General features: G+C 38.8%; 1 protein-coding gene across 3 annotated transcripts in view; it reads right to left on the bottom strand.

Annotated features, from left to right (window-relative positions):
* LOC131461508 (guanine nucleotide exchange factor VAV3) overlaps positions 1-15,223 on the bottom strand; it is an 88,869-nt gene that overhangs the window by 45,141 nt on the left and 28,505 nt on the right. For all 3 annotated transcript variants that reach the window (XM_058632815.1, XM_058632823.1, XM_058632831.1), the window contains exons 3-4: positions 1,269-1,327; positions 1,107-1,172 (exon numbers count right to left, since the gene is read on the bottom strand). In XM_058632815.1, coding sequence (XP_058488798.1) covers positions 1,107-1,172; positions 1,269-1,327 — 125 coding nt within the window. The remainder of the gene's footprint in view (positions 1-1,106; positions 1,173-1,268; positions 1,328-15,223) is intronic.

Here is a 15,223-nt window from a genome sequence, read left to right as displayed (position 1 = left end):
AATCACACAAAGATACACAGTGTGAGTGTGTACTCATCTGCAGGGAGCAGTCATTTGCTACAGGGCTGAACATTTAATAGCAAAATTACTAAAATCACTGTATTACCAAGTGCAATATCCAAATCAAAAGACAATGATTTGATTTTTCGACAAACGTGTAACAGCATTATGGTTAAATTCTACAGTGGTGCCGAAAAATCCCCCAAAAAATCTGGTTTCTTTTGCAAACAGACTCCAAAAAGTGTTGAATCATTGTGATGTTGATGTTTTCTCTTCTTCAAAACAACAGATACGATTAAAATATAAAGATAAATGGCACCAAATTTGAATGGTAATATTTGTCACATTAACTGCAATCTGCTTGTTTTGACAACAACCTCACAATGATTGGCCACACACAGACCAGACAACTGGCTGAGATGCTAATGAGGAGAAGATGAGGTACATTTAAAAAAGCTTCGAGCTATAAATGTTCAATGTTTTGATAAGAAAATGCAATTAAAAGAAAAAGTGAAAAGCAGTTAAAGTCGTAAAAAAAAAAAAGCCTTAATAACAAAGCCATAGCTGAGTCTTTGAAATCTGATTCAGTTTTAATAATTTGGCTTTGCATGGCACAGTGTCAGGAGTTCTGTTTGCAATGTGGGCGGATTAAGACTGTTATGATTCTCCCTAATAGTATTCATTATTCATTGTTTTGATAAAAAATAATCATATGTTTTAGTTCACCGGCATCAGAAAAAGCTGCATGTTCAAACATCGGGTCAAATCAGGTTCAGTTGACTCATGTTCAAACGGGGTAATTGTGTTACAAGAAAATGAGCCGTTTAAAAAACACAAGACACTTACAGACGTGTGGGAAAAAGAGTGTGAAGACAAGCTAAAAAAAATGTAGCCACAAGCCTACACCACTTGTGGTTAAGTGAGGAAAAGAGTAGATAGTAAACATGTGCTGGCTGCGTCAGAACACGCGGTTGATTTCCAATCAACGCCCAGCGAGCAAATGTTATCTGCTCCCACAAACCACCTTTACATTTTACATTTTTCACAAGCTCACAAAATAATCACATGACTATGTTATAAATGATGGAAAAGGATAGGGTAAATACTCAATGAGATCCACCAGGTGGTTGTAAATATCTTCATCTTCAACACTATCCTCTGTTGGAAAAGGCCTTAACGAGAGAAACAGAAAAGAATGATGTTCATATCAGATCAAAACGTCACTGACTCCATATTTGCAATGTGACATTTCATTTCATGAAACACACCTGACTCCAGTTTGTTGTGCAATTACTGTGTGGGACAGTTTGGATAGTGTGTCCATAACCTGCAACAGAGACAAGGATATGTTAATATTGACGGTTTGATATTATCGTTCTGAGAGGCAGTGGCGTTAGAATGCATTACTCAGAGGTAACACACGAGGGCAGCATCCCCCAACACACCAGTGCTCACACTGTAACTGACGTCAGTTTCAGTCAGTTCCCATGTACAGTTACAGTGCTAAAGTCTTAGTCCAGCACTGGCTTTGTTGTTGGTTATTTATGATTTTATCAAATTCTGTGATAAAATTGTGACTTGAGTTAAAGTTGGTCATAATGGCAAGCCTCTAATGACTTAATCTCACATAACATGTGTACAATGTGTGAAATGCTGTAGCACGTCTTGAAAGAACATGGAATAAATGGCCCTTTTCACAACTGGAAGGTTGTGAGTTCAATTTTAGTCTATATGTGTCCCTGAGCAAGACACTTAACCCGCATGAAGCGTGTGAATATGTGTTAATTAGTGAATGGCAAAACTATAGTGTAAAACAGCTCATCAAGACTAGAAAAGCGCTATATAAATACAGACCATTACCAACACTTCTTCTTCTGATTTTATTTGGTAGTAACGAGTAACAATAGTTAGAGGAAATGTAGTGGAGTAAAAGTAAAAGTTGCTAGAGATTAAAAACAACAAAGTAAAGTACAGATACATGAAGTACAGCAAGTATTTGTACTTTGTTACATTTACAACACTGAAAACAAATACAAACAAGCAACAAAAAATCTCTTGCCCTTACATTATTACTCTTACATTATATATTTTTTTAATTTTATTTAATTGTATTTACACCTACAATATCTACAAGCATTACATTAACATTATTTATGGTTACACTCCACATTTATGAAAGTCAGGATTGTTATTGTAATAGTGTATGGAAATATTCCCAACATTTTCTGTTTGTATTCTACTCTAATGACATGAAATAACATTGTATTGTCATTATAGCATTGCTAAAACAGCAAATATTAAGACTTTTGCACAATATAAACACCTAATGTATTATCAAATGGAAGAATTTTGGATGAACAGTTAACCTTCAACTTGCAATTTAAAATATTTCAATTAGCAAACTGCAAAAGTTAATTTTTGTTATTTAGCATATCTGACAAATGTTTAACCCTTTTTTTTTTGGTGATTTACGTTATGGTAATTTACATATTTAAGGTGTCATCCTTGCATTAGTTAATACTTTGATGGTTCATCATCAAGAACATTGACTTAACAACAACAAAGAGAATCACGACACGTTCACCTGTGCCTGGAAATGATGAGAGGAAGAGTGTTAGCGGTGCATTAACACAGCAGGACATGAACAGGAACTGATTGATCGTGCTGTGAAGTTAACTGTGTTCCCCCGGTGGTCAGGCGGGCTGACACAGTTGCCGTTAGTATGACATATCATTTCACGGTGTCGTGCTCCGTCCCGCCGCAGCCCTTGACCTTCTGAGAGGACGCGCGGCCTGCTTTACTGACCGCAGCTGAACTCACCTGCTGAATGTGGCTTTATTATCCGTGTCAACACTCAGCGGGGCGGCTCTTACTCATTCATGTTCTGCAGCCAGACACACAGACCTGTTTCTGTGTGTGTCATTGACAAAAACAACACATATGAGAGCGTGAAAATGTGCCTCCTGTATTCAAAATAACCCATCACTGATTCAATATAGATACATCTGCCCTGGAGCTCTATCAGAGATCAATAATTGATTATATCACTGGGCCGACCTCTCTTCATCTCCCCCCCCAAACACTTAACACAATACATCGTCGCACACAAAGGACAGAAAGAGCAGGAACACACTGTTTCTGCTGACATCTCGTAAAACTCAACACTGTGTCACTGACGGCTAATTCATGCTCCTACTATGGGATTGATGCTGAAGATTGATGGACTTGACTATGAGTATTCAGTGTGTTTCAAAATCCAAGTTCTTTACAGAGAGCTCAATGATATGTAGTCAATCAACTCGTATTACATCCATCAAAAAGACACTTTCATCACTGCAGGCGTCAGACAAGTCGGTGCATCTCTGACACCGGGGAACATAAACAAAAGCCTGCAACTTCATCAACCAATGAGGGGAAAAAAGGGGTGGTAGAGTAGAACCAGGGGAGCATTGAGTGTCCAGTCTGGTCATGAGGGCGCCGGTCATTTGAATGAAAATTCAAAAATCATATCACGATACTCTGTCACGATAACGTAATACTCATGATGATATTTCACAGAATTTCTAAGTAAAAGTGTTTGTTATACGTTATGATAAACAGCTCAGTATAAGAAACATATTTATGTTAACTGTAATAAAAACATTAAACATTCATTTATGTTAAATACAGGTATTATTATTATTATACAAATATTGCTCACTGTTCAATGAAAATAGCTAACAACTATATTTAGTAGTATATTCTATAATCTACAGTAGCTACAGGTGGAGGAGGTCGTCGGCCAGTTATTAGTGTGTTGGAGCAGGGAAACATCTAAAACATGCAGGGCAGTGGATCACCAGGACCAAGGTTGAGAAACTCCGGTCTAAGTTCCTTTGAATGTGACTTTTGATGAGCCCAGATCTCATTTAATTGGATTATAGCCACAGTGTCCACAGTGACATGTTTGTCTCCAGTGAAACACAGTGTGAAAATCATGTTACACACACAAAAGAATCGGTTACAAAACCTAAAATAAATGAGAATGTCAATCACGACGAGTTGCTTTTATTCTTTTGAATTGATGTTTGACTTCTCTTTCAGTTCTCAAATAATGGAAAAAAAAAAAAAAAAGACTTATTCTGAATATCTGTGGCCTAAATTAACAGTGCCAAGTATTGCTGCTGCCAACATGCCCTTTGGCAAGTAAAGCGGAAGCAGATTTTTTTTGCATAATTGCTGGGACTATTCATCAACTGTGCAGATCGTGTTTTTTGCAACACATTAATCAAAGACGAGATGTTATAAATTGTCAATCTTCCATTATCTCAACACGCAGTAAGTGCTACTTTTTCTGCCAAGTGTTAAAATATTAAAAAGTCACACAGGCACACTAAAAATGATACCTATATATCTTACTCCTCTAAGTGAATCCTCAGATATTTCAAAGAGAATTATTCACTTCACACTGTTGTTAAGATAGTGTTGGTGCCGCACTTCGTCCAATAATAAAGGACATTTTCAGCGTGTCTGAAAAATGAAAAGAGCTTTAGAGGTTTTTTCTTGTTTTTTTTCTATTTGTAGCCATCAAGCATTTTTTTGCAGACCAGTTATTTTGTGTTGAGCTTTTTGGCTTCAAATATCACCAGTCATATACAACAGAACTGACCATCTACACACGGCCAACAAAACCTTCTAAGGACTCAAGTCCAATAGTGGTCACAGTAACTAATAATAGAAATGTCAAGAAAATGTGCACAAAGCAAATGAGAGGTTGAGATGTACTCAAATATAGCCGTGAAACTTTATTAGTCAGCAGAACAAAAATAAAGATGATTACTACTGTTGTCAGAGTATTTAGTTTTATAAAAGACAAAAAAAAAGAAAGAAATACATCATGATTCAGTTGTCACAAGGACTCGAGTACAAGAACTGAATGCTACAGTATCTGTTCTCCAAAAACAAGATTGAGCAACTGTGTGACAGTTGACAAAAAACTGCACAGAAGTGAGACTGAATTTGAAAAATCAAAGTTTAAAAAATACTATGTCTGTGCAAGTTCTGTACATGTAAATCTGTGGTCAAAGTCAAACATCTGAAATTCAGCATGTTGAAGAAGAAATGCTAGTCAAATATTTAATCCCTATAACAAAGAAATCATTAAAACTGAATATTTTTGGTGGTTTGGAAAACACTGACCAACATGTTCTGACACTTTATGCACCAAAGAACTAAACGATTAGGAAATAAATGACCCTTTAATCAATATTGAAAATCCATGATCAAAATTGTTGATGATTAATTTAGTAATCAAATAAATAACCGATTAGTCATTGCACATTTTGCCAATCAAAAATAATAATTTTAAAAATACAGATACACATACAAAAAATAATACAACATAACAAAATAGATACAACATGTTAGTGTGTGCCAGTACTAATTGATTCCTAGCTTCCTGTGTGTTGTGTTCATCATTACACGTGACATTGATTATTGTGACTGAATGAATGTACGCGTGTGTGTGTTCATTTGTGTTCGACCATGTCAGTTTGAAAGATGCAGGAGCTGAATTACATTCAGTCCACGTAAGAAGGAGCCAGTAAAACCCTGATTGGCTCAGAGAAAGCGGGCTAATGTTTACCAATCATTGTCATGGCTCATTTACGTCCATAATACATAATTAGTATGTTTGGATACACAGGAGCAGAGCAGCTTGGAATGAGGCACACATTTGTTTTTTTTTTCCTCCTCCATCTTTATCGCCTGCATCATTTACTCCACCGCTGCCAAACACTGCTTTACATGCATTAACTCTGCAGTCGTGCATATGGTAAAGACTGCAGCCATGTTTTTTTTTTTTTTTTTTAAATTAGTTTAACATGGAAAAAATGGGGCTGAGAATACAGTCATTCAAGTCACTTCCAATAACTCCACACGGACAGTGTGAGGTCAGACTGTCCAGGTGAATCAACCCAACGAGACGACAGACCCTCAGGACACACACGCACACACACACACACACACTAGCATACTGATGTTCCCAGGCAGCTCGAGGCCTTGATGCACAAACACATCTGATCTGCCGAGAGTTCTCACTTTGCTGACAAATGAGGTAACTCCAGCTGAATTTCACAGGCTACTCACAACCGACCGGTCATAAACAAACACACAAACACACACACATGCACACATGTACAAATAAAAAGCTTCTTAAATATGTAACGTGTACATGGTAAAATTAGAGACCACTACCGCTATTACGCTTCCATGCAATATTTCTCAAACAACTGTATTTTGTTTTTTTTGCCTGATTGCAGCACAAGTGTGAGGTTTTCATGTGAGAATAAACCAAATATCTGCAGGTAATCTGATTGTTATTTTGGGATTTAGGATACTGTTTGAACTTTATATTTCACAGACAGTTAGTCGGTTAGTTACGGAAGAAGATAAGGCTCATGGAAACAAACATCAATGTCGGAATTCTGAGAAAGTCAGAATTTAAAAAAAGACAGAATTCTGACTAATCTCAGTTTATCTGATCAAAATCAGCCCACAGATTAGTCAGAATTGGTCAGGCGGTTTTCCACTTTCCTTTTCCATGTGTAGTTAAATAAAAAAAATAAAAATCAAGTATTAATAGCAACACTTTAGTAGGCTTTAGCTGGTAAATGTCCATATATTTTGAACTCAATGTCCAAAGTTTGTAAGTTTCTGCTAAAATGTAGTCTCTATCCATTAGTGCTCTCTCCACAAAAATTCTCTCTGTCTAAAAGAATCGTGTTGAGTTGATTCATGAGAATTGATAATAAGAATGGTGATAATAATGATTCCTGATTTTTAAAGTTTTACTAACATTTAGTAAACCTATAGAAAAACAGCAGTTTTCTCTGCACGTGTGTTCATGTCAGCATTTCACAGTCGTTCAGACTGATGTGAAAGTCATTTAAAGGTGGTTTAAAGGCGGGCGCCTACTAATAACTGAGGAGAATCCTCCACACAGACACGTGATCAAGCCTCCCAGAGCTCCCACAGTGTTCACTGCTGTTATTATCATTGAATCCTTCGTGGCAGCCATGCTAAAGACATAACCTCCTCTGTCCTCCCACTCCTCAACCAATCTATAGTGAACACAATCTCCATTGTTTCATCACGTCGACATGACAATCTCATTCCCTCTCTGCCGAAACACTATCCCGCAGTTAACTAAGGATGAAATGAAGCAAATGGGAAAAACTCGCCTCCCCGAGGGGTCCTTCAGCCCAAAATATAAACTCTGCTTTTTAACAGTTGACTGCTGTATAGTGAGGTTAGCAGGATGCTGTTTAAAAGCTGCAGACTTCAGCTCCTTGTAGACTCATGCGGGGGAGCCGAGACTTGAAGGACTCGCCAAAACCATAACCAAGTGTTAGAACAACTTTGAGATTGTTGTGTACGTTGTAAACGATGTCCCGAGGCAGTCAGTGAAAATACATATGGACATTCCTCTGGATTTCTTTTCCCTCCAAGAGCCTTTGATCCGGCCGCGGACCCCTACGCTTCACTTTTATCCAACGAGGGACTTCACAGAAACTCGAGTGATTTAACGTGACTTCAGGATATAAACAGACATGGAGGCATAGATACTGTCTGCATCATCAGTCAATAGCTGTGCAATGTTTTGTGCTGAAAAATGCAAAAAACTGTGGATGGCTGAGCAGACGGAAACTTGGCTTGTACAAGTTACAGTTCTAAACAAATGTACGCAACATCTGTTTCCCTGCCAACTTGCTCTCATTATTATTATGGTTATTGTGAGGTTGTGCTCGCAAATTGGGAAGACTCTGATGCAACCGGCCAGATATTCTGTTCAAATCAGCCTGAAATCAGAAGGCACGCAAGATTGTCAGAAGAGCCAGATCAGGACTGAAATCTGGCCAATTATCCTCTAGTGTGGGGCAGGCTTTAGTAAATATTCTCACTACAGTATACAACACTACAAATATTTAACCCTAACACTCAAAATGTCCGCCTAGACTTTTTCTTTTGCTAATTTTAACCAAAAAAGGACCTGAGAATGGCCTGTAACTAAATGCTTTTGCACATCTTTCCACAAAAACTTCCAATAGCTGGCAGTTATTTAGAATGTACTGCATGTATATATACTGTTTCAACTATTTAAAATGAAGAAAATCAAAGAAAAGCAGATTTTCATGTTAAATTTGAAATTTGAAAAATATTTTATTATTCTTAATGTTTCTGTCTCTCAATGTGCAAAAACAGGCCGATACGCTCAGTGTTAAAAATTAAACATTAATCATTCACCTGTTATTCTCGTTTACATCATTTACATATGAATGAATGTATATAGGAAATTTGGGTGCTCCTAAATGAAAAAGTTAGGCACAGCAGTGCAACCAATGCAAAAAGTTAATCTGATTAAAGGGTTTAAATTAGTTCTTTAGAGGTCACATTTGTAGTCTCTCTTCCTGAAGGCATCTAATTAGGATGTGGGTTACACCTGGGACACCAGGTGGGTGTAATTAACTCGTTGGGAGGATAGAAAAGGCAGCAGCTGTGCGGCGCTTGCTCAAGAGCCAAACCTGAGAATCTCTCAGGGGGAAAAGTGGAGAGGATTAAGGATGAACTTGGCTTCACACAAAAGCAAAGAAATGCATTAAGTTTTCCTTCAGTTAGAGAAACAAAGTTCTCCAGTGTATTTAGATAAAACCTTTACTGGTAGCAAAGTGCCTCTTGATTTATGAGCCCTAGCAGCCACAGTATAGTTTTCTGGCCAACAGGAGGTCCCATGGAGCATCTTTAGCTGTGCTTGATTTACAGCCATAACTGGCTGCGGGTAAACAATGGCTGATGCAGGGTTATCTGTCTTGTTGCACCCCGCGCCGCGATTCATCACAGTAGTTTACATGTCAGCCATTTTATCACCTTCTAGATGATGGTGTTGACCAAAGCCATAACAGGCAAATACTCTGTGAGACGTTGTCATAAATCCACATCTCTATGGAGACGACTACAAACAAAGAAAACATCTGTATGAATGTTGTATCAAGTTGATGTTAAAAATCGAATGAGTAAACGAAGAGTTATGATGTCCTGTTATTCTTTCACTCGCGCCTGTTGGTTTGATATAGTCTTTTTAAATTTTATCGGCTTTTACTGGTCTGTTGCTTTCTAGTTTAATAGTAAATAGTAAATAATGCATTCTATTTATAAGCACCTTTTTGAGACGCCCAATGATACTTTGCAAATACACACGACAATATAACAAGATAGTAAAAGAAAATAATAAAATATACATGAGAGAAATTAAGAAAAACTGCAGAATAACAACTAAACTGGGACCCAGTGTAAATATTTAAATCTACAGTATACTTATATTAAGCCAAATTCTAAACCCTTTTCATCTCAGAATGGGAGAAAACATTGTTGGAGTCTTACATAACTTAAATAGACTCACCTTGAGCTCAACATAAATAAATAAATAAATGAGAGACTTTGCAGAATACAGATTGGGGAGGAAATTAGGACAATTCCAATTTATCCTGGTTAAGTCCAAGGCAACTCCAAGTCACCCAAGCACTAATATCATGTCTATAGATATGATTGAAAGGTGGTAGAGTGTCTGGAGGCTCAGGGTAGAGTATTGCATTATCAGGTTTTAGCTACACTGGGTAGGATTCATATCAATAATGTAAAGAGTCTGCTCACTATATTCACTCCTGATGTAAGGGTTGGAAATCTTCCTGACACATGCAAACCAAGTGGTGAATTCAGACCGTGAAAGAGCAGCAAATGTAAGCAGCGCTGGTTTAACTGCCGTCTCACTGTAATGCAACAAATGTGGAGCTGCACGGCAGGAGCTTTGGCCACAAATAGTCACTGTGTCATATCTATGTGGCATAAGTGGGTTAGCTTCTCCTCACAAACCCCTGAGGAGCCGCCATTATAATCACGAACAATTCAACACGTCTCACTGTGCAGATCCCACACATTAGTCATGCGGCTGTGTGCTGTCTCATTAAAGTACTTCTTAGTTACTTTTCTGCTCCATAATTGTCAGAGTAAAACACTGCGCTTCAGCAGCAGTAGAGGAGAGTAACTCAGGACCGTTTTCTTCAGTCTTTATCATGTTGCTGCACGTTATTATAGGCATTGCATCCACAAAATGTAAACATAGTGGATAAGTAAATGAGAAAATGGATTGTTTTGGATGTTTTGTGCACTTATACTGTGATGGCAGCCTGGTTTGGTCCACTCATAATTAAATTTTGAAGACTGAAAGCTGTCTTAATAGCTGTGGTGATAGGAAACTGAAACTGAAATCACTAAACTCAATCTAAGAGAACGCTGTACTCACTCAGGTTCTGAAAGTTCTGAATGACAATCCTATATTCTATATTCGGAAAATGCAATTTTACCTTCTTTTACCTTTACCTTCTTACCCCCATATCTGTGTCGCCTCATGTCCGCAGCCAGGAGTGGGTACAACTCCGGCTCATCACATCGGCTCCTCTTCAGAGTCCCCTCAGAAAAAACGGCTTTTTCCTACGCTGCACCTTCACCATTTTATTTCCCTGGGCGAATTCAAAACTCGACTGACAAACCTTCTCGACTGAAATCTTGGCCAGGTCTCCCTCCAAAAAGAGATTTAATCTCAAGGGACGTCCTGGTAAAATAAAGACAAACCTAATCTGTACAACTTCTCCTTTCTCCCATCTTCCATCACACTGCTTAATAAACAGCCTACTTTATGTTAAATGACTGTTATCTTCTGGATATTCCAAGGTTTTAATATTAGTCCTTTCTATGTTGTCTATTCATTAGTTGGTCCCGGGTTTTATGTTTTTCAAAATTCTGAGGTTTTATTGAATGCTAAATGCACTCAGAAAATCAAAAGCACCTTCAATGCTGCTGGCTTTGCTGTAGTATTATGAATGTTGTTGATTCTGTATGATTACTATGAATGACAAGTAATCTCTCAAGTATATGTTTGTTTCTAAATTCAACGCTGCCCGACAAATTTCCCTTTGGGACAATAAAGTTCATCTTGAATCCAGAAATTCAACAGACATTGCCTCCACCCTAACCCACTACACAAAACCCAAGCAAAGACGTCACAGATATGCTGCTGTCCTGTGCTAGTGGCATCGTTTTGAGCCGCAGACGAGGAGTCGGGGAAGTTCCCAATTGGTGAATTTGAAATGTGATGATTCACTACATTGAAATGTATTTTTTTGTTGTAAAGAGGTTGGCTGCGGAAACGGTTCCCAAACATGTGAAAACTGATTTAAAAATGCAATAATTAAATTCAGTGGACGACCAAATTTTACGTTACTCCACATCTCCATATGCTTGTGGAAAGCCGCACTGCATCGTTACTATAGTGTTCCCCTAAAACTAAATATCTTACCACAGAGCAGTGGATCATCACAACAGACTACATAGATGAAGAGATAAGTATTGATTAACGCCTTCCCTGAGCACACACACGTTATCTTTCATTGTAGATTTTATCTTAGGAGAGACATTAGAAGTCCTTTCATCCCCGAGTCTGATTATAAAACTAATTACAAACTGTCCACTCTCGTCATTTACTAGCACAGTGTTGGAGCTGTCGCGTTCATTGTGCTGTGCAGATAATCACCTTGTATACACCAAGGTTCTTGTTATTGTTGTATGAAGTCTATTAGGGCTGTCACTTTCTATCCAAAATTATAACATGTGTTCAAACATTGAGTGAAAAATCAAAACACTTCTGATTTGTTCTGATTCTCACATCCTTGTTTCCATGTCAACACTCCAGTGAGACACGTGGCGTGTGTTATTTATCATTAACTGCTGTGCTGTGTGCTCCCATCGGTGTGTGTTTTCTGTGCCTTACACTCAGAGAGTCTCTTAGTGTAAGGCCCTGCATAATATTCTCATCTCATCTCAAAACTTGTTCCCTCAACTGCCTTTGTAGTTTCAGCTAAACAGCCTCTTATGACTCACAGTAGTCAGTACATTGTGAGGTGGGATCAGATTTTTTTCCCCCAGCACTGTGGAGGAGTGAGATTAGCCTTTAGAATTACCACCCACTCCACCTCCACCTCTGGAAAGCAATACTGAAAGGAAAAGACCCCAACCCTCCAGCATCTGGAAAAAGCATCGTTGACATACATACAGTCATCTGCGCCGCTTCTGCAGGAGCTTTTCATTACAGAAAAAACATCTAAGTGAGATCAGAAGAACATAAATGTCCCTGTGAAATCCCATTGGTTGCTGCTCACACACACACACACACACACACACACACACACACACACACACACACACACTGGTGAGCAGACAGATGCTGCCTCCGGCTTCTCATCAGAGATTTTAATGATGTGACAGTAGCTGGGTGTACACTTGAAAATAAACTCTCACTCACTCCTGGTCTTTCTAGACGAAGCCAGGAGCCGCTCAAAGGAAACTGGCCTTGGCCGAGGAGAGTGAAATAAACATGCAAAGTCTACACATTTGAATTTAAATCATCTCATGGCATTGCAGATTATCTCTGGATGAGAGGCACACTTCATGCGCTGAAACTAAATGTACCTTGTGCAGTATGTGCAGGATCACAGCACAGCTCTGAACTGTATATGTACTGTTTCTGAAGCTCCCCAAGCCTCAGTTGACATCTGATTCAATGAGTTTTCAAGGGTTTTTACTGGAGAAATTCCCTAAAATTCAAGGACCAAATGTGCCGACACGGCTTAAGATGGGAGGGATGGCACATGGCTTCCACTTTTATTGATTTGCAGCACACACTCTATCTGACAAAGTGATTGTCCTTCGGATTTTGGGCAAGCCAGTCTTTGTAATGTTCTTTTGGGAGCGTACAGTGCCCACAGCATCGCTAGTAATGCATTAAACCGGAGGTGGTGACGAAACAAACAAGATCTAGAACAACAAATATCAACTTCACTTCTTTCTTGTACAAAATTCAAGCACTTTCGATGACCCATGTCTATTAAGGGCAGTTTTCTTGAATTTATTTCTCAAATTTCAAGGATTTCAAGGACCCATGGGAACCCTAAACAGAACATTTAGCAATACAGCTCTGTCAGATCCAACATTTGGTCTTTTGGAAGGATCACAGCTGGATGGATAGCTATGACAATTTGTTACAAATATCTCAGGCCCCTCGTGGTTAAATGGTCTTACAGGGCGACTCCCACTGGGGTAAGTGATCCTGCCTCAATTCTGCAAAATCTGCAAAATGCTTCACAGATATTGAAAGTCCCCCATGTGACACATTTCAATAACTTCAGTTTGTTCCCCCCTGTAGGTGCTGTTCAAATCTACTATTCATCAAATCCACAACAGGTCTGTTGTGGATTTGATGAAACATACAGGTTACTCTCCTTGTTAGCATTTAGCTCAAACTGCTTTACAGCATAGAGGAAGGAGCGTTTCCCTCCACATCTTGTCCCACCCTGACCACTGTTCCCTAGCAACAGAGCTGTAGCTGGACACAGCGCGGATCACCAACAACAAGTTATGTCACAATTATTTCCATGAAAATTCAAGTTACATTTTTAAACGCAGCCTACAAAGGAGGTGGAACACAGCTTTAGACATTTCCACTGACACCCTGGGGGTCTGTTCTTGTCAGGGTGGAAAAGGCTCTAAAATAACATTTAGACTATAAATGAGCAGTGCAGCGGTGCAAACCAATATATCTGTTTGGCATATAAAGAGTTCAGTTGAAAGGTATCCTTTTGTGTTTGTTATAAAATGCTGGTTATTCATTATTGGATAAAACAAACTGTCGCCCCACAAAGGTACAACAAAAGTATCGCTGGCTTTCAAACCAATTCATCAGTCTAACCCTGTGTCACAGTTAGATCATGTTCAGTCTATCCCCTGTAGTTCTATGTGGCAAAGCACAGTATAGTGAATCTGAGGGGAAAAGCTGTCAGAAAGTAGGACAGTGAGAGGAGGAGGGTTGTTTTCGTAGACCTTCACGTCTGCCCCGGTAGTCTTTGATCCTGACCACAGCGCCTTAGCTTCACATAACCTCCTGCTGGTTTAGACACAGCAGTGGCTGACAAATACCTGGAATGGCAACATGGACAGGTAACCTCAATACCCAGCAACACTCTGAGATCTGCAGTGTGATACTCAGAAGCTGCAAGCAGAATAATCTACAGGGGAAAACATGATGGGAACTTACTAAAGTGCTTGCAAAGCTATATAAAAAATATCTCTTTTAACTTTTTCACCCCACAGGAATATATCAATTGTATTTACAGTATATGCCCCACGTCATAAACACAATTTGCCTTATGTGGGCTTATGTGTTACGAACCATCTTGCCAAATTTAAATGATCAAGCCTTTAAAAGTAAAAAAAATTAGCTTCAAAGTTATGTCAAATTCAGCACACATACACACTTCACTGATTCGCATATATGCTTTAGTGGGGACCGAAGCTGGTGAACATTGTTGTTCATTAGCGTTTATACAGAATATAAAACATAAATGCTCCGGTATCAAACCATTTGTTTACCATGTAGCTACAACTTCTTTCTGTACTTTGCTATATGTACTTCATTTTCTCATCTTCAGGATTTTAAAATAAAAAGACAGAACAGGGGTCCCCAGTCCTTGGTTGACATCTTCTTTTCATCTCACTTTTTAACGACCAATTCCCTCAAATTCAAGGACCATGCACACACACAGATTAAGATGGGAGGGCAATTTGTAACAGTCGATTCGCCCACAGTGTCTACTTTTATTGATTTTCAGCATGCCCTGCATCTGGTCAAGTGATTGTCCTTGGGATCTTGGGCAAGTCAGTCTTTACTCTATGTTTTATCCTGCCTAGTCTACGTACATCAAGCAATGCAGGGCATGAAACAGTAGGTGATGAGAGACATTTACCTGAATATCAACTTCACTTCCTTCTTCCACAAAAGCACTTTCAATGTCTTTATCCAATTCACAAACTTTCACGGATTTCAAGGACACATGGGAACCATGGTTTTAGCATCCAGGGACGATTAATTTGCAAGACAAAGACACCTCAGTTAGCCAGCAAAGCAAAGGCAGTGGTGCTGAGGGTATTCAACATAAAACAGCGTATAACGTAAAAGGAGTTATGTTAACTATAACTCTAGCGCATCACCGAGTCATATTTTTGGACACACCTAACAAAATCCTGAACAGAAGACTGGAAATAAACAGTTTTTTGTCTTCCCTCCATAATTCCTATCTGT

Source organism: Solea solea, chromosome 1 (genome assembly GCF_958295425.1).
Source record: "Solea solea chromosome 1, fSolSol10.1, whole genome shotgun sequence".
Lineage (NCBI taxonomy): Eukaryota > Metazoa > Chordata > Actinopteri > Pleuronectiformes > Soleidae > Solea > Solea solea.
The sequence above is the reverse complement of the archived record's forward strand: the minus strand, read 5'-3'. Positions and strand labels throughout refer to the sequence as shown.